Below are 20,858 nucleotides of genomic sequence, written 5' to 3'. Positions count from 1 at the left end.
AGTCACGTTGATTGCGATCCAATAATCGATAAGATGGAGGGACAGCCAATATCGATAACGATAAGACTTGCATGACAGTAGCCTCCACGTCCACAACTACCAACTTGGCTGTCCCTTGGGACGAGATGGACTGATCATGGTCCTGTATTTTAAGATATGGGATTTATATCATAAATACGGCTCTTCTCTGTGAACTTGCCGTTTCTAGGAGGACCAAGGTACATCAGACAACCTGGGTAGTGCCGGCATCTTGAAGCTATGATCCGATCTCTGGTAGAAGAACGCGCTAACGGCTTGGCACCTTCCGTCTCATGATTGTCCACAGTCGGGTCTCCTACCACACATCCCTGAACTCCTTGTGGAAGGAGAGCCGGAAGTAACAAAGTACAATTCTTGTCGAAGCATCAAGCTTGACCCACCGTCGTTTGCCGGACCGCCAAACAGCGTGCCTTGCCAGCAAGTGGTGAGCTTTCGCGAATTCGAGACACTGAACGTCGTTCCACCGCGCAACAATATTCATACAACATTTTCGCCAACCAGCGACACATCCTCACATTTTTCGGCATCGAATCTGCTATCGGCTTTGCGATACACCGTCACATGAAGTCGCATGCCTCAAATGGTCTCTGTCGCCCTCTGCTGAAGCTGTAGTGGAAACGGCTGAGGGCACAGACGACCTTGGGGTTTAGGGTCCATCTCGAGGTGAAGCCATCACCAACGACGATCAAATTCCACCATCGCAACGCCGGCTCCTCACGTCGTCGCAGACATCGTTCCAAAGGCCTTACCTCCCGAACACCCCTCTAACCCAACGAAGCGATACCTCCCACTGAAACTGAATCCACGATCGAACAGACCATGGCGAATACCGCACTGCAGCAGGCCGACACGGCCCTGGAGAACGTGATGAGGGACTTGAAAGCAAAGTCCGTACAGTATTCCCCTTCAACACACCGGAGGGAAAGTCAATGTGACCTTGTCGATCTTGCTAACAGTTCTGATTTATTAATTAGAACAGAAGACGAGCGCAAGAAACATGCCGCCATGCGACTGAGAGAAATGGTGGGCACACTATACCGAGGTACGTTGAACGCAATTCGATCCGGACCGTGAGCACCTTCAGAAACATGAGCACCTTGCATATGAATAAGAATGAAGTGGTTTGGGGAAACATGGGCCCGTTGATGCTTGGCTTTGGAAACCCGAGTGGCATCACCACTGCTGCATTATACTTGCTCATGCCTGCAAGCTGCTCTTGCCGCATCCTGTGGTGACGCTGGCATATAAACCGGCCTGAAACCAACGCCGATTGGTCTGTTCTATTGCATGGAGCTGCGTTGTCGTTAGAGCTGCTGCCCTCGCTTGTGGCTCGGGATGCGGCTCAGAGAGACCTCTTGGCTTCTGGCAGGAATGGAACGGCGCACATGGATTCCGTCGACAACCCCAAGCTCTCCCGGATATGCAGGATCGAGCCATACGCCTCAGTACTGTGGCATTGGGACTCTTCTGGTAGCTTGGATATCTTCAGCCAGAGCGGGGAACATGTCATCGTGTATCTAGCTATTTCTTTTCGCAATCTGCTGGCTGCTGCCAATGTTGCCTGCTGTATATGGTTGGGTGCCTCAACTTCCGCCAACCTTCTGACCCAGCAGTTATCCAGATGGTCCTCACTCGCACTCCTCACTCCACTCCCCGACCTCCCAAGTCCCGAAGACAGATATAAGTCATTGACTGATCATCTCCACTATACAGACACCCCACCAGACCAGTTCATCACCTTGTACAATGGTGTCAACTCCCGAATCACCAGCCTGGTCCATAGTAATACCCCTGGAGATCGAATAGGTGGTGTATACGCGATGGATGCATTGGTCGACTTTGAAGGCGTCGACGTGACGGTCAAATACACCCGCTTCACTAGCAATCTCAAGGCAATCCTCCGCGGTACAGACTTAGTACCTATGCAATCGGCGGCAGTGGCTCTGGGAAAGCTCACGCGGCCAGGTGGCTCCCTCATCTCCGAGCTTGTCGACTCCGAGGTCAAGACTTCTTTGGAGTGGCTTGAGTCAGAGCGCATCGAGGAGAGAAGATACAGTGCCGTACTTGTACTCCGCGAACTTGCACGCAATGCACCCACTCTGATGTACTCGTACGTCGGCCTCGTCTTCGACCTCATCTGGGTTGGTCTTCGAGATCCCAGGCAGCTCATCCGAGCCACGTCTGGCGAGACGGTTAGCGCCTGCTTTCGCATTATTCGGGAGCGAGACCATGATCTCAAGGCAGCTTGGATGACTAAGATGTACAACGAACTGCTCATTGGCCTCAAGTTCGGCACTGTCGAGTCTATCCACGGCTCACTTCTGGTTCTGCGGGAGCTCTTGGAGCAAGGTGCCATGTTCATGCAAGATCATTATCAAGAGGCTTGTGACATCGTCTTCAAACACAAAGATCACCGCGATCATATCATCAGGAAGACGGTTGTGCAGCTCATTCCCGATTTGGCAAACTATGCCCCGGCTGAATTCGCGCATTCCCACCTCCATAAATTCATGCTCTATCTGTCTGGCATGCTCAAGAAGGACAAGGAACGAAACGACGCTTTTTTTGCGATTGGAAACATCGCCAACTCGGTCAAGAGTGCCATCGCTCCGTACCTAGATGGCGTTCTAATCTACGTGAGAGAAGGCCTGAGCCTGCAGTCTCGGAAACGAGGTTCTGTAGATCCGGTGTTTGACTGCATTAGTAGATTGGCAGTTGCTGTGGGACAGACTCTCAGCAAATACATGGAGGCACTCTTAGACCCCATCTTCGCTTGCGAGCTCACGCCCAAGCTCACCCAAGCTCTGGTGGATATGGCCTTCTACATCCCCCCCGTCAAAGCCACCATCCAGGACCGATTGCTTGACATGCTTAGCAAAGTTCTATGTGGAGAGCCCTTCAAGCCGCTTGGTGCACCCATGCCCAACACACTATCCTCAGTACCGATCATTCCCAAGGATGCGAAGGATCCGCAGGTCTACGAACATCGAAAGTCAGAGGTCAAGCTTGCGTTGAATACACTGGGAAGCTTTGACTTCTCGGGCCATGTCCTGAACGAATTCGTCCGAGACATCGCCATCAAGTATGTCGAGGACGACGACCCGCAAATCCGAGAGGCAGCTGCCTTGACTTGCTGTCAACTCTACGTTCGCGACCCCATTGTCAACCAGACAAGCTATCATGCGCTGCAAGTGGTTGGTGACGTGATTGAGAAGTTGCTCACCGTTGGTGTCTCTGACCCCGAAGCCGAGATACGCCGAACGGTTCTAGCAGCACTTGACGAGCGATTCGATCCTCATCTTGCCAAGGCCGAGAACATCCGCACATTATTTTTCGCTCTCAACGATGAAGACTTCTCCATCCGAGAGGTAGCTATATCAATCATCGGCCGACTTGCGAGATACAATCCCGCATATGTAATTCCGTCTTTGAGAAAGACCCTCATCCAGCTCCTCACAGAGCTAGAGTATACAGATGTATCTCGCAACAAAGAAGAAAGTGCCAAACTACTCAGCCTCCTTGTTCAGAACGCGCAGGGGCTTATTAAACCTTATGTTGAGCCCATGATGGCTGTCCTCCTGCCAAAGGCTAGAGATCCAGGCCCAGCCGTGGCGGCTACTATCCTCAAGGCAATTGGAGAGCTTTGTACGGTCGGTGGCGAGGACATGCTTCCCCACAAGGACAAGCTGATGCCACTCATCATTGATGCGTTGCAGGACCAAAGCTCGACCGCGAAGCGGGAAGCGGCGCTCCACACACTCGGCCAACTCGCTAGCAACAGCGGGTACGTCATTGATCCCTACCTCGAGTATCCTCAACTCCTCGAACTCTTGCAAACCATCATCCGTTCCGAGCCCCAGCGTGGCCCCCTGCGACAGGAAACGATCAAGCTGATGGGTATTTTGGGTGCTCTAGACCCATACAGACACCAGCAAGTCGAAGAGCGAACGCCCGATGCCGAGAAGAGCGTCGAATCCACCCGCATGACTGACATATCTTTGATGATGACGGGCTTGACGCCATCCAGCAAGGAGTACTTCCCCACAGTGGTTATCAATGCACTCTTGAATATATTGAAGGATCAGTCGCTCCAACAGCACCACGCCAATGTTATTGAGGCCATCATGAACATCTTCCGAACCCTTGGTCTCGAGTGTGTGTCTTTCCTGGACCGCATTATCCCAGCTTTCCTGCAAGTCATCAAGACGGCGCCCACGAACAGACTTGAGTCATACTTCAACCAACTCGCAACCCTTGTTACCATTGTTCGGCAACACATCCGCAACTACCTCCCTAATATTGTGGATACCTTGCAAGACTTTTGGGGCAAAGCCTCAGGTGCCCTACAGGGCACGATAATATCGCTGGTGGAGGCCATATCCAGATCACTGGAGGGGGAATTCAAGGTTTATCTGGCCCGGTTGTTACCAATGATGTTGGGCGTTCTTGACAGGGACCAGTCCACGAAACGGGAACCGTCCTTCAAGGTCCTCCACGCATTCTTAGTATTTGGCGCAAGTGCCGAGGAATACATGCATCTGATCATTCCCGTAATTGTTCAAACATTCGAGAAGGCTGGCCAGCCATCGTTCCTCAGGAAATTGGCCATCGAGACAATTGGGAAGATATCGCGTCAGGTTAATCTCAACGACTTTGCTGCCAAAATCATTCACCCATTGGCAAGAGTCCTGGCTTCCTCTGGCGAGGCAGGTCTGCGGCATGCTGCTCTCGACACGCTATGTGCCTTGATTCAGCAGCTGGGCAAGGATTACTTGCACTTCATGGGTACCGTCAACAAGGTTATCCAGGCTTACCCTATCCAACATCAGAACTACGATCTCCTCATCAGCAAGCTGCAAAAGGGAGAAGTTCTTCCTCAGGACTTGAGCTCAGAAAACAGATTCTTTGATCCACCAGATGAACCATCATTTGCTGAACTCGGGAATAAGAAGCTCGACATGAATGCAATTCATCTCAAAAACGCGTGGGACACTAGAGGTAAGTCGACTAAGGAGGACTGGCAAGAGTGGCTGCGAAGATTCAGCACGACCCTCCTTACAGAGTCCCCCAATCACGCTCTGCGTGCTTGCGCTGGACTTGCCAGTGTCTATCTCCCTCTGGCCCGAGAGTTGTTCAACTCGGCGTTTGTTTCCTGCTGGGGCGAGCTCTTCGAATCTTATCAGGATGAGTTGATCCAGAACATTGAAAACGCCATTCGTTCCGAAAATGTGCCGCCCGATTTGCTGGGTCTCCTGCTCAATCTAGCAGAGTTCATGGAACACGACGACAAAGCCTTGCCTATCGACATTAGGGTGCTGGGTCGGGAGGCTGCTCGTTGCCATGCCTATGCTAAGGCGCTCCACTACAAGGAGCTTGAATTTCTGCAGGATCAGAGCGGTCCCGCGGTGGAGGCGTTGATAGTAATCAACAACCAGCTACAGCAGTACGATGCTGCCATTGGTATTCTTCGCAAGGCTCAACTCTACAAGGATGGCATTCAACTCAGGGAGACGTGGTTTGAGAAGCTGGAACGATGGGACGAGGCTCTCGCCTTTTACAATAAGCGGGAAATGGAGATCCCAGCCGACAAGGCGGTTCCTATCGACATAGTCATGGGCAAGATGAGATGCTTGCATGCGCTCGGCGAGTGGGATGCCCTGGCAAACTTGGCAGGTAATACCTGGGCCAATTCTGCTCCAGAGGTCCAACGCCGGATTGCTCCACTTGCCACCGCTGCTGCTTGGGGTCTGGGCAAATGGGACTCCATGGATAACTACCTGCAGTCACTTAAGCGGTACTCGCCAGACCGAGCCTTCTTCGGAGCCATCCTAGCACTTCACCGCAACCAGTTCCGAACAGCAGCGGACTGCATACAACAGTCACGTGAGGGTCTTGATACCGAGCTCAGCGCACTCGTCAGCGAATCCTACAATCGGGCGTACCAGGTGGTTGTGCGAGTACAGATGCTCGCCGAGCTGGAGGAACTTATTGTCTACAAGCAAGCAGATGAGAGGAAGAAATGCACCATGCGTCGCACCTGGGAGACGCGTATTAAGGGCTGTCAGCGCAATGTCGAAGTCTGGCAGAGGATGCTGCGACTGCGCGCCCTGGTCATCTCGCCTGGTGAGAACATGAACATGTGGATCAAATTCGCCAACCTATGCAGGAAGTCTGGACGTATGGGCCTTGCTGAGAAATCGCTCAAACAACTCATCGGTACCGACAAGCCGCTAGAAACCATCATACCATATTGGGCCGAAAGTGACACTGTGGCCCGTAGAGCTGGCAGAAGTCTAGGCGTCGCTCCACAGGTCATGTACGCTGTGTTGAAGTACCAGTGGGAGTTTGGTCAGCAGCCGAACCTGCGGCAAGCCGGCTACCCCGAGAAGACATTGTCGTGCCTTCGTCTCTTCACTGAAGATACATCGATGCAAATAGAAATGGCCAGATCTAGCATCTCGACCCATTCGCCTGAGGATCTCGGCATTACTAACGACTTTGGCTACCAGCCGCGTCAAATGAACGTCCCTACGGCCCAGCAAGCAATCAAAGAGCAAACAGTACTTCTCGCAAAGTGCTATCTGCGCCAGGGAGAGTGGCAGATCGCCTTGAACAAGAGTGACTGGCAACGCCAGAACGTTCAGGAGATCCTGACCTCATACGCCCAAGCGACCAAGTTCAATCCTAGGTGGTACAAAGCGTGGCACGCTTGGGCATTGGCCAATTTTGAGATTGTCCAAGGCGCATCACCGCCTGATCCTGGCATGATCATTAACCACGTTGTGCCGGCTGTACAGGGCTTCTTCAAATCAATTGCTCTGTCCTCCGGTAGTTCGCTCCAGGATACGCTTCGCCTGCTCACCTTGTGGTTCACACATGGCGGCACCCCTGAGGTCAACAACGCCGTCACGCAGGGCTTCGGCACAGTCAGTGTGGATACGTGGCTCGAAGTGATCCCGCAACTCATTGCTAGAATCAATCAGCCCAATACGCGAGTTCGACAGTCGATCCACAATCTCCTTGCCGACGTGGGACGGAACCATCCCCAGGCGCTAGTTTACCCGCTCACGGTTGCTATGAAGTCTGCGCAGAGCTCGCGAAGATCCAAATCGGCGGCGCTCATCATGGACAGCATGCGCGCGCACAGCCCTAAGCTGGTTGAGCAAGCCGACATTGTGAGCCATGAACTGATTCGTGTTGCCGTCCTCTGGCACGAGCAATGGCACGAGGGCCTCGAGGAGGCATCCCGTCTCTACTTCGGTGACCACAACATCGAGGGCATGTTTGCCACGCTTGGGCCGCTGCATGAGCAGCTCGAGTGCGGGCCTGAGACGCTCAGGGAAATCAGCTTCGCACAAACCTTCGGCAGAGATCTTGGCGAGGCGCGAGAGTGGTGTCGTCAATATGAACAGAGCCAAGATGTGAGCGATCTTAATCAGGCCTGGGATCTGTATTACCAAGTGTTCCGTCGCATCGGTCGTCAACTACCCCAGATGACGTCACTGGAGTTGGCCTACTGCTCCCCTAAACTTCTGGCGGCCAAGGATCTTGACCTGGCAGTACCAGGTACCTACCACAGCGGCATGCCTGTTGTGCGCATCCTATCTTTCGAGACGACCTTTAGTGTAATAAATTCGAAGCAAAGACCGAGAAAGCTGAACACCAATGGTAGCGACGGCATCTCGTACGCCTTCCTTCTCAAGGGGCACGAGGACATCCGGCAGGATGAGCGAGTGATGCAGCTCTTTGGCCTGTGCAACACGCTCCTGGCCAACGACTCGGAGTGTTACAAGCGTCATCTCGGCATTCAGCGTTATCCAGCCATCCCCCTGAGCCAGAATTCGGGCTTGCTTGGCTGGGTGCCCAACAGCGACACCTTGCACGTCCTCATCCGAGAGTACAGGGAGAGTAGGAAGATCCTCCTTAACATTGAGCACCGCATCATGCTGCAGATGGCGCCCGACTACGACAACCTTACCCTCATGCAAAAGGTCGAGGTCTTCGGCTACGCCCTGGACAATACGACTGGCCAAGATCTGTATCGCGTACTTTGGCTCAAGAGTAAGTCGTCCGAGGCCTGGCTGGAGCGTCGTACCAACTACACACGCAGCTTGGGTGTCATGAGCATGGTCGGTTACATCCTAGGTCTCGGTGATCGCCATCCGAGCAACCTGATGCTTGACCGTATCACGGGCAAGATCATCCACATCGATTTTGGCGACTGCTTCGAGGTGGCTATGAAGCGTGACAAGTACCCTGAGCGCGTGCCATTCCGCCTCACGCGCATGCTTACCTATGCCATGGAGGTTAGCAACATCGAGGGCAGTTTCCGCATCACGTGTGAGCATGTCATGCGCGTCTTGAGGGAGAACAAGGAGAGTGTGATGGCTGTTTTGGAAGCCGTGAGTTTTTCCCCCGTCGTTTGCTTCATATCTCGACAACTCTGTTGTGTTTCTGCGAAAAAGATACTAATGCAGTACAACCCGGCAGTTCATCCATGACCCTCTTCTCACCTGGCGTCTCACTAATGCGGCTTCGCCAGTGGGCCCCAACTTCCGTTCTGAGCGCGAGTCATCCCTGGTCGATCCGCACGCCCAGCGCGTCCGCCGGCCCTCGATCCTCGATGCTGAGCATCCGCCTTCTGAGTACCTCGCTGCGCAAGTCGGATCATCCGTCACTGGCGGCCCGCCTAACAGTCGGGCCCGTGCCCGTACGAACTCGTCGCTCCTTAATGGCGCTGGAGAAGGAGCTGGGGAGGCTGAGGCTCAGAATGCCCGAGCTGTCGAGGTCCTCGATCGCGTGAACCAAAAACTGACGGGTCGCGACTTCAAGCCTGGCGAGGAGCTTGACGTGATCATGCAGGTCAACAAGCTGATCATGGAGGCGACGAGGCTGGAGAATCTATGCCAGCACTATATTGGTTGGTGCTCTTTTTGGTAAGAAATGGTAAGAAAGAGTGGATGGCTGTGGCGCAGGGGAACGCCAAGATGATGCGCAAGTGCTCATCTTGGGAATGTTGAAGTCTGGCTTGTGCCTGAAGTGTGGATTGGAATATGGCCTATTTTGAGCCGAATTGGTGGCTCGAAAACAGGCCGAGCCTGGATGATGGAGCTGAACTGTTTGATGTTAAACGCAAGGTGTTCGTGGCGTTTGTTGAATTATGCAACGAGATAGCCGATTCGGTATCTGCTTGCGCGGACCGAAGCTGGAGCTTGTTTGACTGCACATCCTGAAACGACCTCGCTCGTGATCTGTGGCGTTTTGGTCAAAGTACATGCGGTGTCGCATGACCTGGTTGGGGCGAATACGTAGTGAATTGGTCGACTAACTAGAGCTCTGTCTTTTATGCAAAATGCCTCGTACATTTGTCGTCCTGCGGGAGTGAACGTTTGAGATTTCGCTGTGATGAACGGCGATTTTCGAGTGTGCATAGTGATGTTTTACTAGATTCAGTGGTAATGTGAGTATAAGGTACTCGTCTTAGCCCATATACATTTGACTTTAATGCTGTCTATATGCCCGTTTCTCTCTCCAACGCCTTTCACGACCGAGAAGGGGTGAACATGCGAATCGTCCAACGTTGTGTTGCCACTGTGCACTCAGTCAGAAACTAGATATACGACCATAGCCAAAAAGAAAGGAAAAGAAAAGAAAGAGATAGACTATTTCTTATGCCTGTGAGCAGTTGCCCTGGGTATGCGTCGTCTAGATAACGATGGCCACATGATTCTTGGTCGTATCTGTCGCCCACAGGGCTGGCACTGGGGATAAGATGCCACCATGACTTGTTGCCGGTGGTGGTAGGAGCATCTGCTTTGTGCCTAGTATTTCGGTGTAGCCATTGAACTCGAGCCCGGCGATGGCGATTCTTGTCTTCTGAGATGCGGCAGAACCTGTCGGTTCTTGCGTAATCGTTTCGACTTAGTAACGTGCCATGCCGACTGCGTGGGCCACAGCGGTGAAGAAAAAAGACGCGATGCTGAGCTGCATAGTGTCAATAGACGAAACAAGTAATGACTGTAAAGTATCAAGACTGGTGGGGAAAGGTTACGAAATGATCAATGAGAGCATGTAGTGACTGTTGCAATGTGTTAAGTATAGTTGGACAGCCGACTACAGCAAAATATTATATTACATGTTTTCCCACTGGCCTACTGAATTAACATGTGTGGTTCACCCCAAACAACAGATCAATATGTCACTTGCCTAACATGTCCCGTTTGATATGTTTCACGTTCGGTTTACTGTCGACGAGCCGCAGTTTAGTTCAAGGGCCTGAACGATTATCAGACGCGTATGCCAGCTAAAACGAGGCCCCGCTCAGATAATTGTAGTTATATTGGGGTAGTTATATATCATCTAATAACGACCTATGCAGAGTTTTCTGGGTAGTTCGAGGAACTACCCTCTACAACACCTTAAACGCCACTGGTACACTCTTTGGTGCTAAAATAAGAACCCAAAACAGGGAATCACCCGGTGTCTGAGTCTTAGAGCATCTGTTCAATTTGTTATGCTATGCCAACTTCATCTATTAAAAGTCAACACGTCGCGGCCCCACGGAAATACTCAAACCTTAACCCGTTTCCATCCATGACAATGCTTGGCTTAATGTCTCATTGCAAGCTTTGTTTGCGTCCCTGGCTATAAGCTTGTTATAGTAGTAATAGGTATAGCAATCCGCTGGAGAGTGCAAGGCCCGAAGTCGACGAATAGTGTAAACTAACTACGCTGCGTCCCACCAGACTTTTCTTGACAACACGCAGTAGCCTTGAAGTCTCTCAAACCACACTCGTTACCTTGAACCATCAATCATGTATGCACAGGCTTTAATTTCGCTCGTTTTGGCCACTCGTATCGTCGCAGCGATCGAGTTCGCAGACTATGATCCGCAACCCGGCGTCCAGGCCGAGTTCAAACCATTCTTTGAAGCGTGAGTTCTGAAATACGTCTGTACAGGACGGCCAATTGAAACTTCCTCCGGTATAGGCTTGTCAACGCAGCTGAAGACCCGGACGTAACGATGGGATACACAGACTACTTCCCCGCTGATGGCTTGCAAACCACCTTGTCTCTCCACTGTGTCGGCGCAGCAGGGATTCAGAAGTGCAAAGATGGGTTCCTGGCAGATGGGCGACAGTTAGTGGTCGGTTTGCCCAGATTTCCAATCCAACCTATCTCCAGCCCGGGCGAAGCCTGAAAACTGACCGTCCGCTTGATGCAGCACTGGCCCAACATAACCTTCATTGCGGGCAACAACGAAACCGCGACAGTCTACGAAGCCCAGGGCAGAATCAAGAATACATATATCGGGGGCAACTGTTCGCAGATTTAGTAAGCCAACATTCCCCAAGCCATGCTCACACCCTTCTTTTCCATAGGCGAACCTAAACATGTATCCTCTAGCTATAAAACGCAATACACTGTGCTCAAGACGGAGAAGGGGGTTGACGCCGCACCCAATTTGAACACTACCGCGCAACAGCAGGTTTACTGGTACCATGATTACTATATCAACCCAACTACGGTGCCATCCAATATTCCGTGCGATAGCCGAACCAAGAAGCGTAGGTTTGTTGAACAGGAATGGATGGCGTGAGATGTCCGTCAGCATACTTGTGGAGTCTGGATTGTGCTTTAATGACTGGGGTGTGACTGTAGACGGTACTCCCCTATCTTACCTTATGTTACGATTACTTGCGTTCTCTGCGGTGAAGTTTTGGGGGTCTATGTTCATCTAGAGACACCAAGCCGGAACTGGGCTGCTCTGTCGGAGGCATTGGCCCTTTAGAGACGTCTCTCTTCTGTCTATGTGTAATGATACGCATACCAGTCATTGCTTTTTCAGGCTTTTCCAGGTCTTCCCTCTGACAAAATCACCGCAATAAACTTGTCTCGGGCACTAGCGCCGCCCTGAACTTTCTTGTCGAGTTCCAGAAACTGGGCCGACAGTTGCACGCCTTCGTCAGCACGAGGAAGGCACCAAGAAACTGACTGCCAACACTTACCGAATTTAATACCTACTTTCATTCTACGGAAAGTCGAGTCTTCCACCCCTTCACCCCCTATATCAGCCTTGGAATGAGATAGAAAGGCCGTCCTGACCCTAGAACACAAAAGCAAGCAGCATTGCGGCCGCACGTGCTTCTTCCTTCGAGTTCCATTCGCATATTTTACTGTAAATTGCAGCAGGACAACACTGCCCGCCATGTATGACGCTATGGTTCAATCCACATCCAGTGCGAAAGCATTCAATTCCAGCAGCTAGGTAAGCGAAACCAAATATGCTCCAACAAACTTCAGTTGACATCACTGACAAGCAAATAGACTTGATATCTGATTCGTATGATGACGGATTCCGGGTAGTGAAACTCGTCGGCTGACAAAAAATAATAAAATGGAAGCTAAAACTAAGTCAACATCTCACCGACCACAAGCCAAGCTGCACCAGTTCATATTCAAGAAGGTGAAGGAGCCCTCTGAAGAAAGCCTGGCGAGATAAGCAATTCCTCACCCAGTCTGTTCTACTCTACTCGGCCACACGGCCAGTTGTGGGGCTCGTCAAAGCCCCCGGACTAGACCTTTCCACCGAGAAAGACCCAAAGGTCATATACGAACGAACCTACACAACTATCCGTCAACAGGTTACTCCCATCGTTTCCGTGAAGTTGAAGAGAATCTCAGAACTCAAGACATCATAACAGCGACTCGTTCTTCAAGTACTTCACCAACATTCGTTCAAATCTAAACGATCTCGGTGTATTGGACCACAGCGTTAAGCATTGGTACGCGAGGAGTCTGGTGCTCGAGGCTTTCAAGGACTCATATTCTAGAATCCACAGTGAGTTAACGCAGAGGATTGATAACAAGGACAAGGACTTGGGCTCGGAGAAAATGTTGTAGGAGGTTAATCCTGGATACGGTCTTTCCGAGCAGACTGAGCGCGAATGAAGCAGGAGCAGAAGCAGAAGAAAATGTATGAGAAACCCAGAGAGTACCGGAACTGAGATTATATATGGTAGTTTGCTGCGTCGCGAGAAGGAAAGAGGGAGTAATGTTTGCACAAAGGAACATCCATGTTCGGCTATCGTTCGATATGCAGAACTGCTGAATTATTATATTATAACTAACATTTCCTTTCCTTTTGCAATGGAATTTTCTGTGAAGTCTGACTTGTATCAAACGCCTTTTGTCCACTGCCTGACGGTAAAACCAATTCTCCTATAGACCTTATTCGCTGAGGCTTCCTGTGGCAACATTTTGAGGACGAGGGATAGCGACCAGAACTGTTCATTATTCTCATAAAACATCCAAGAAGCACCAGGGGATACTCAGAGTATTCACTGGCCTACAGGTCATGAGGCTATATGTCCCGAAAATGTAAGCTCCAATTCCATCCAACGTCCAACCTGATCAATATAGAGTCCGAGGATATCCTTCGGGAAGCCTGCACCATGGCGTGCCACATACGGATACTTTATTTACTGCCTCTACGAAGCAGCTTCATATTTTGAAGCTTATCTTGGCCTGTTCAGCGCTGCTCATATTTTAAGTCTGGCCTCGGGAACGCGGGACTGAAAGCGTTCCTGTCTGCAGCTCAGACTTTGCTTGGGTATGAAGTTGACGCAGATCGACGTCATGGTTGCCGCATGACTAGAATGGGCTCTTTGTGGAAGCCCATGGTCCCAGGACATACTGAAGCAGCTTAAACCGCCGAGGCACACATGTGCAAATGACGCAGATTCTGGCAAGTCGCTCCTAAGGCCCACAATGGCTTGCAGAATTAGTGCGCAGAAGCACAACCGCTTCGAGCAGCGTGTAGGAGCTCAGTTACATCCCGGAATATGCGTTTCTAGCCATCAAAGTTTGGCCGAGTTCCGATCGGTAAACAGTTAGCCGGTTATATCTAACTACGACCAAGGAGATCACAGAGGCGATGTGACACTTCTCAGCGTCTTTGCAATACTGAAACCCATTTGGTTTATTTCTTCATTGTTCTCCTCTCCATTGCCACGCTAGGGCTGTGATTCTACCCTCCAACTAGAGGATAATGAATGTAATCTGAAGGCGTACATTAGTCTCGATCCAAGTGGTGTATGCTGCGTTACTATGATGTCCTTTCCCTCTGGACCAAGTGATACGCTCTGGTCTACCTAATGCATGTACTTCATCGCTATTGCTCAGGCCGCCACTACCATTGAGATACGTCTCCTCTGGACTATTTAATGTAGAGTTTGAATACTACTGCATAGTGAGAACTCTATGTTCAATTTCCTGATTTACCAAACTCCTTCTGCACTAAGCTTTGAGGCTTCGCTCGCATCTTAAGTACATCTCATATCACAAGCAATAGTAGATGCCGTAATTCAAAGTGTAGTTTGAGTAATGAAGATTGGAAGCCCATGCCAGGCCACGATGAGCATATCCGTAGCATTGCTATCCTCTCTTCGTCTGGAGTTTCTGCTACAAGTCTCCGTTTGAATGCTGATCAAGATCCTTGATCATGCCATCGTATATGAACTCAGGCTTGCCAGCATTGATCTCAATTATCTGGTATAGTTCAAGGTTATCTTTGGTAGACTGTAATCTTGGTGACGGCACCACGACGCAAACGGATATTTCGAAGAACCTCCTGTGTATTGTGTATATACATCATCGGTGGCAGAGGTTCTCGAACGGCCTCAAGATCAGCACTGAATCTTGCATCAAGCAACATCGAAGGTCGTCCTAGATAATGGCGGTTACTGCTTATTCTTAACAATACAAGGCCGCTATGTTCAGTCCTCGCGGTTAACAGGGCAAGAGTTTGAACCTAGGTGAGTCCTTGCTGAGTCCGCATACACGAAATAGGTGCAAGGTCTGACTGCTTTCTTATACCCCCGTCTCCCACCAGACCTATCAAGTCTCCGTTATTATCACGAGGAAAATAGCAGAAATCTCCACAATGACTGTAAAATTCCTCGGTCCCGCAACTTCCAGCCTGTTGCCTGATGCTTGAACAGAATCCGCACTTTATGCCGTCAATAAACCTGCAGGGACATAATATATTACCGCCTTCGTCGATCGTCGAAATTCGCGATGCCGGGTTATTGATCTCCGTTTTCCATTTCAAAGTCAGGGGTGGCGAATACTGCTCATCGTCAACAAGCCGTACCGAGACCCGGCTTGTCGATTGATGCCGGCCTCGATCGATCCAAAGGACCAACAATGCCGTCAAAGGCATCATATGTGGTGCTTATCTCACTAGCTTTAGACTCAACTTGGTGGTACCGCCTGACGTTGATCACGGCTCTCAGGTAAGTAATGATACATACTCAAATAACGTGGCTTTTCAAGAGAGGGCGCACTATGCAATCTTCCTGCATGCCGATTTTAGTGACGACACCTGGGTGTGATGTAACTGCCAGAAGTTACTCAGTAGTGGGCTCGTTCGGGACTGGCGTAGAATGGATTATGCTCCGGCTAGCAAATCGTAGCGTCCGTGGGCGACCTTTCATCTTTACTTCTGTACCATCGATTGTGAATCCTGCCCATCTTTTGCGTGCACGTCTCGATGTGATTCAGACCCAGGTACGCGAAGACATAGAACTCGAGCAATGTCCAAGTCTTCTTCTTGACGCCGTTCATGCCTGACAAGACCACTTCGCTTACCGCATGGTGGCAAAGTCCAGAAATTTCTACCGGAGTCCTGCGCTGTGGAGGATGCAGACACGAATCCTGTGGCAGGAGAAGGCTTTTCCCTTGTTTCCTTCTTTCCCCCAACATGTTGCAGACACAGGCTTATGAGAAGTGGTACCTTTGCGAACACCGCACTGCCTATTTTCCACTAGCAGCAATTTCTGTCTCAGGTCGATCACTGCTGATGAGAGACAGATTTGCTGTCAACCGCGCTGGCACATGTATCGGGATTTCCCGAACCGGTAAGTGGCTAAACCCAGCCTCCAGCTGTAGATATTCCCCGTAGCATTCATGACGATGCCAGCAATCGGTTCGATAACTATTGTCCAACGGGATCAATCCGTGTCTATGCGGAAGTTGACATAAATCACATATGATCTATAGCAACCGCAATTTCACGCCGTGCCCGCTTGCCGCATGTTGGCGAACGACTTGCTTGGGTGTGCGACGTGAACTCCTTGACAGCAGGAGTGTGGATGCCGAATTGAGCCGCCTGCATGAAGTGGCGGCCGTGACTGTTGGGGTTCCAGCCATCATGACCGGAGAACCTCACCACAGCCCCTTGTTGGTTGAATCTTTGGAAACTTCGGTCTATGGTTTGGTTTATCAGCTTTTGCGTACCGTTTGATGCGACGTGTTGCCGTGATACTTGGAGGCAAGTTGTCGCATGGTGCTATCGATATGGGTTCTAGAATTGCGCGAAATCGTACCGTTCTACAAGATCTCGAGGCGTGATGGCCTGCCATCATGACGAAGGTGTTCACTCCCCGGTCCTTGGGACTCTCCACACCGGCAGGGCGCGGCGTCCTGCTTGTGTTACCCGCTGAACGACCGTCAACCTCGTCATTGTTGCGAAACGGACGCACAGACGAGATGCAAGAACAAACTAAGAGGGGAATAAGAGGCAGATGATAAAACAGTAAAGTCGTGTACCGAAGGATCTCATCGAGCTGGACCGTTATCTGTATGGATACACACATGGCAGATGGAAGTGAAGCAGGTCGATGCGATCGATGGACGGTAGGTGACGGGTATATAAAGTCGTCACCCAGCATGGACTCGGTGCTCGACTATCGGGGACTGTTGCCCCCTATATATCCCACCCGAGCACAAACGAGCCGCCCGAGTCCGAAAAAAAGTCGACTGATGCATCGCCCTGCCACGCACTTCACCTTGTTTCAGATAAATCAGACTGCGTGTGCAGGTAACGTCAAGCACGCGCCTCTTCACCCTGTTTCGTTGACCGAGGCTAATGCTTGTCCGCAGATCTGTACCAGGTAACTCCTCACGATGCAATTCGGTCTCCCACCGCCCCCAAAAATGCGGCGCGGTGCAGCGTGCCAATAAAAGAACAAGAAAAGATGGCAGCAAGCTTACCACATTCCGAAGACCCGACAGTTCAGCTGAGGCAACCATGTGCCGCAACGTCAAGACGCTCTCCATCTGTCCGACATGCAATGAGCACATCACGGAAAACACCCATCAGCAGTGGTGTCGCGACGCCCGCCGCAAGGGGCGCTTTGGCCGTTGCACAATGGGTATTGGCCGGTCCGAGGAGGAGTTCCGTGGCGCCGAGTGCAAAAGCTGCGCCGAATTGCGCGAGACTCGGATGAATGAGTTGGAGATGCGCGATTTCGCTGCCAGAGGTTTGGGTTGGAGAACCTCGAAAGGGAAGACTGCTGGGGGCCGTGGTGGTGGAGGAGGGACGGAGCAAGGCGACGATAGTGATGATGGCATCGCGTATGTCTGGTGATTTGGGAATATTCAGCAATGGTAGACCGCGGAGAGGCGTGGGCTGTCGTATACCACATCGTCCCTGCGGACGTGATAAGACTTGTCCTGTTGGACTGAACCCCTAATACACTACGATAGAATTCTCAACCAACCAAGCGTTGGCTCTGAGACCAAGTCACCAAGTCAACTTCATTTTGCGATCTGGCTCAATTGTGATTACCAAAATGCGAGTAATGGCGCCCCTGCGATTGAGAACCTTTGTAAAGAATGAGTGAATAATTTCTAAAATGGAGCGGTGTGGAAGGTGCCTAGGGCGAGAACTTTGAGTCATAGATTGCCACTTGGCCATGTCCTAGGTGATGTACTTCGGACGCATTCGATAATGAAACGCCACTTCGAGTAGGAAGATTTAGATAATGATATATAGATACATCTACAGCGTACTATGTATGTGCCGAACAGATGTGGGTCTCCGAGTCGCTATAAGCAAAATGGGAAAGAGTCGTGGTTTAAGGATTTGAAGCCCCGGCGTTCAATGGTGACAAGGACTGCATTTGGCCAATATCTTGAGCTGTCTTAAGACATGGAGGCAGCAGTTATGGCCAAAATTGCAGTGCTCGGTAGATATGATATATAAAGCATTAGAGCACATACTGCTAGCCAAAATCTGTTGTCCAAATATCGGCTTGCAAGGAAGGAAGCAAGGGGGAAAAGGAGCAGATTAGCGCCAAGTCCCTACGTCCAGGGTTGTGGACGAACTCCACATTCTATCCACCCGCCCATCAACGTTCATAGTGAAGTCTCTCACGAAGTAACTGAATAAAGTACTACCCAATTGATTGGTTGTAACGTGAATGTACACCGAGCTGGCCATGACACCGAGCTGGCCACTTTGATGCGCCAACGCGACCGGCCAACTTAATGTTTGATTTTCTCAACAACCAATTATGGCAAAGTCATACAACGAAGCAGACTTAATGCTAGCCCTTCAAGCTCTCAAAAATGACCAAAAACTTAGTCTCCGACAAGCGGCAAAAACGTACCAAGTCCCCCGAAGGACCCTCCAAACGCGTAAAAACGGCGGCTCGCCCTCGTACGGGCCGAGTGCGCTGAGCTTCGAGAGGCAAATAAGATGCTAAGCCGGCGCCGGAGGACTAAAAAAATGCAATTACGGGAAGGAGAATCACTTATTTTCCAAGAAGGACAGGACCTACGGGACTCTAGGGAGTTGGCGACGAAGATACAGCAAGAAGAGCGCCGAAATGGTGGTCGCGCAAAGCGTGTTGAAACGCGCCCGAGGCGCTGTGGTATTTGCAACGGGACTGGGCATAATGCGCGAACTTGTAAGATCGCATTGCCATCTTCTGGAGAGGAAGGTTCAGAGTAATTTCAATTGACTTACGGCGTTGTGGTTTTACTGTCGTAAAATTTCTATGCGAGGTTATGTAAGGGTGGCCAGCTCGGTGTACATTCACGTTACGCATTAGCCTATTTTCATGCTTAATATAAAAGCCGAATTAGCGCTAACAGCTTGATTTACGGCCAACTGTGAAGTACAAATACTGCATTGTGCATTTAGCGCTACCACAAGCACACCACGTTGGGCAAGCATTAACTATTATGGCTAACGTATGACCCCACCTTTCCGGCCACCCACCTTTATGGCCACATATTACAATCCAATTGAAGGTATTCGAAACAGTCAACGTACTATTATAGCTATTCAGATACAACCAGCTCTAATAGAAAGCTGTGCTCCAGGGCTTCCCGAGGTATAGATCTGATAGATTCTGACGCCTTAGCTGCGTCCAGTATTACCTGATTCCGACGTTGTACTTGGTCTCGTTGCCGTTCTACTTCAAGGGCTCGATCCATCGCTTCCTTAATCTGTACAATGTTACCAAATCGTTCATTAGGCCCTAATCGTACCTTCTTACGTGGTTTGGGGCGTAACGAAGTTATCTCGGCTTCTAATGCGTGTACACGTTGGGTCAAAGTAGCGACCTCGACGCTCTGTACATCTAGCCGACGAGTCAGCTTCCGAAACAATAGCCATTGCGACGATCGCAATGGCGTAATCGCTGCCAGACTCTCCCTAGCTACTAAGCTAGTCACTGGCGTCGCCATTATTGTCGGATCAAGCCAATTACCAGCTGTTGTTGGTGTAGTTCGTCGTTCTGATAGGGGGACTATCGTCGGCTGAGGTCGCGATGGATCTAATGGGTATATTCCAGTTGCAGAGAAGCCTGATTGTATAGTACTGATCGTGAACGACTTCGTATATGCCTCGATATATAGCGAGAGGAACGTCGACTTTTTAAATGGAACAGAACAGTACTCGATCGAGAGAGATGTCGCTAGCAAGCGATAGTACCGCTTTAATGGAGCAAATACGGCGACGTCGAGAGGTTGGAGCCCGTGAGAACAGTGTGCTGGTAAAAATAGTAACGAGATCTTGTTACAATAGGCTAACCACATGAACTCGACGTTATCGTGAGCGATATGACCATCTAATATCAAGAGCCGCTGCTCGTCGGGATCAACTGGTTGTGTACGAGGTATAAAGATATCACGAAGCCATCGAACGGCGATATCTGTACTGATCCAACCGTTGGATGAATAAGTATATTGCCAATCAGGTATATCGTCGCAATCGTTAAACCATTGGGCTTGGAGGCTCTTGCCAGTGTATATTACTGCTGGGATCAACGAATTACCCATCGCCGATATAGCATGTAATATAGTGACCCATTCGCGGCTTTCGTCACTCCGAACGAATATTGTCCGTTTCTCTGACGATCCGTACACTGTACCCTCGATCCCTTCGCCAATCGCGATGCCTGTTTCGTCCATATTCCAGACGTTGTGTGGAAAGTAGTCGTGAGCTAACATCAAGGCTTCGTACGTCTCGAAGAAATCGTCGATATTCTGCGTCGATAGGCCATCAAATCGCTGACGGTCGAGGCGTCGAGATTGGATACTTCCGACCTCTGGATGGCGTTGAATAAAGCGATGAACCCAATGGCGACCGAGGCCCTCTGATCGACGATCCTGAGGCAACAGAATTAACGCCATCTTAGCGATGAATAGCGCCGACGGGCTACGACCCTCGCGATCCATCTCGAGGATCCATCCAATCAGCGCGTCTTCCTGATCCCTAGATAGCTTCATCGACGCGATTGACGCGTCAGAATGGCTGAGGCCATCGCCGAGTCGTAATTGGAGGGTAGAGCGTGGAACGCCCTATCGGAGGGAAGCCTGGCGCTGGGATATATCCCTTGATTGATATCTTTGAGAGCGCCTTGAATTGAATTTTCTGAATATCGAGGCATTGTATAATAATAGCCAATACCGACGATAATCTGTTGTGCCGAAGGTTGTTGTAGTTGGCAGATTAGGTGGCCGGA

General features: G+C 50.6%; 5 protein-coding genes across 5 annotated transcripts; 3 read left to right on the top strand and 2 right to left on the bottom strand.

Moving 5' to 3' along the window:
• Nucleotides 1-360: 360 nt before the first annotated feature.
• On the top strand, nt 361-9,398 carry BCR38DRAFT_440396 (phosphatidylinositol 3-kinase-like protein). Its single transcript, XM_040860697.1, has 4 exons — nt 361-926; nt 1,014-1,081; nt 1,753-8,441; nt 8,530-9,398. The coding sequence occupies exons 1-4, from the start codon at nt 859-861 to the stop codon at nt 8,977-8,979; spliced, it is 7,275 nt and encodes a 2,424-aa protein (XP_040713572.1). The 5' UTR covers nt 361-858; the 3' UTR covers nt 8,980-9,398.
• A 1,455-nt stretch (nt 9,399-10,853) lies between these two features.
• Nucleotides 10,854-11,638, top strand: BCR38DRAFT_459361 (uncharacterized protein; the record flags this gene model as incomplete). Its single annotated transcript, XM_040862276.1, has 4 exons — nt 10,854-10,972; nt 11,029-11,185; nt 11,264-11,373; nt 11,446-11,638. 4 exons carry the CDS (start codon nt 10,854-10,856, stop codon nt 11,636-11,638), a joined length of 579 nt encoding a protein of 192 aa, XP_040713571.1.
• A 3,173-nt stretch (nt 11,639-14,811) lies between these two features.
• On the bottom strand, nt 14,812-15,465 carry BCR38DRAFT_35553 (uncharacterized protein). The gene has a single exon (XM_040856957.1). The coding sequence runs from the start codon at nt 15,263-15,265 to the stop codon at nt 14,852-14,854; it is 414 nt and encodes a 137-aa protein (XP_040713570.1). The 5' UTR covers nt 15,266-15,465; the 3' UTR covers nt 14,812-14,851.
• A 619-nt stretch (nt 15,466-16,084) lies between these two features.
• Nucleotides 16,085-16,697, bottom strand: BCR38DRAFT_411364 (uncharacterized protein; the record flags this gene model as incomplete). The annotated part of the gene is made up of 3 exons (XM_040858570.1): nt 16,085-16,308; nt 16,339-16,390; nt 16,428-16,697. 3 exons carry the CDS (start codon nt 16,695-16,697, stop codon nt 16,085-16,087), a joined length of 546 nt encoding a protein of 181 aa, XP_040713569.1.
• A 434-nt stretch (nt 16,698-17,131) lies between these two features.
• On the top strand, nt 17,132-17,470 carry BCR38DRAFT_487249 (uncharacterized protein; the record flags this gene model as incomplete). Its single annotated transcript, XM_040864134.1, has 1 exon — nt 17,132-17,470. One exon carries the CDS (start codon nt 17,132-17,134, stop codon nt 17,468-17,470), a length of 339 nt encoding a protein of 112 aa, XP_040713568.1.
• Nucleotides 17,471-20,858: the final 3,388 nt, after the last annotated feature.

This window comes from Pseudomassariella vexata, assembly GCF_002105095.1.
Source record: "Pseudomassariella vexata strain CBS 129021 chromosome Unknown BCR38scaffold_10, whole genome shotgun sequence".
Taxonomy (NCBI): domain Eukaryota; kingdom Fungi; phylum Ascomycota; class Sordariomycetes; order Amphisphaeriales; family Pseudomassariaceae; genus Pseudomassariella; species Pseudomassariella vexata.
Note: the sequence above shows the minus strand (reverse complement) of the source record. Positions and strands in the feature narration are given on the sequence as shown.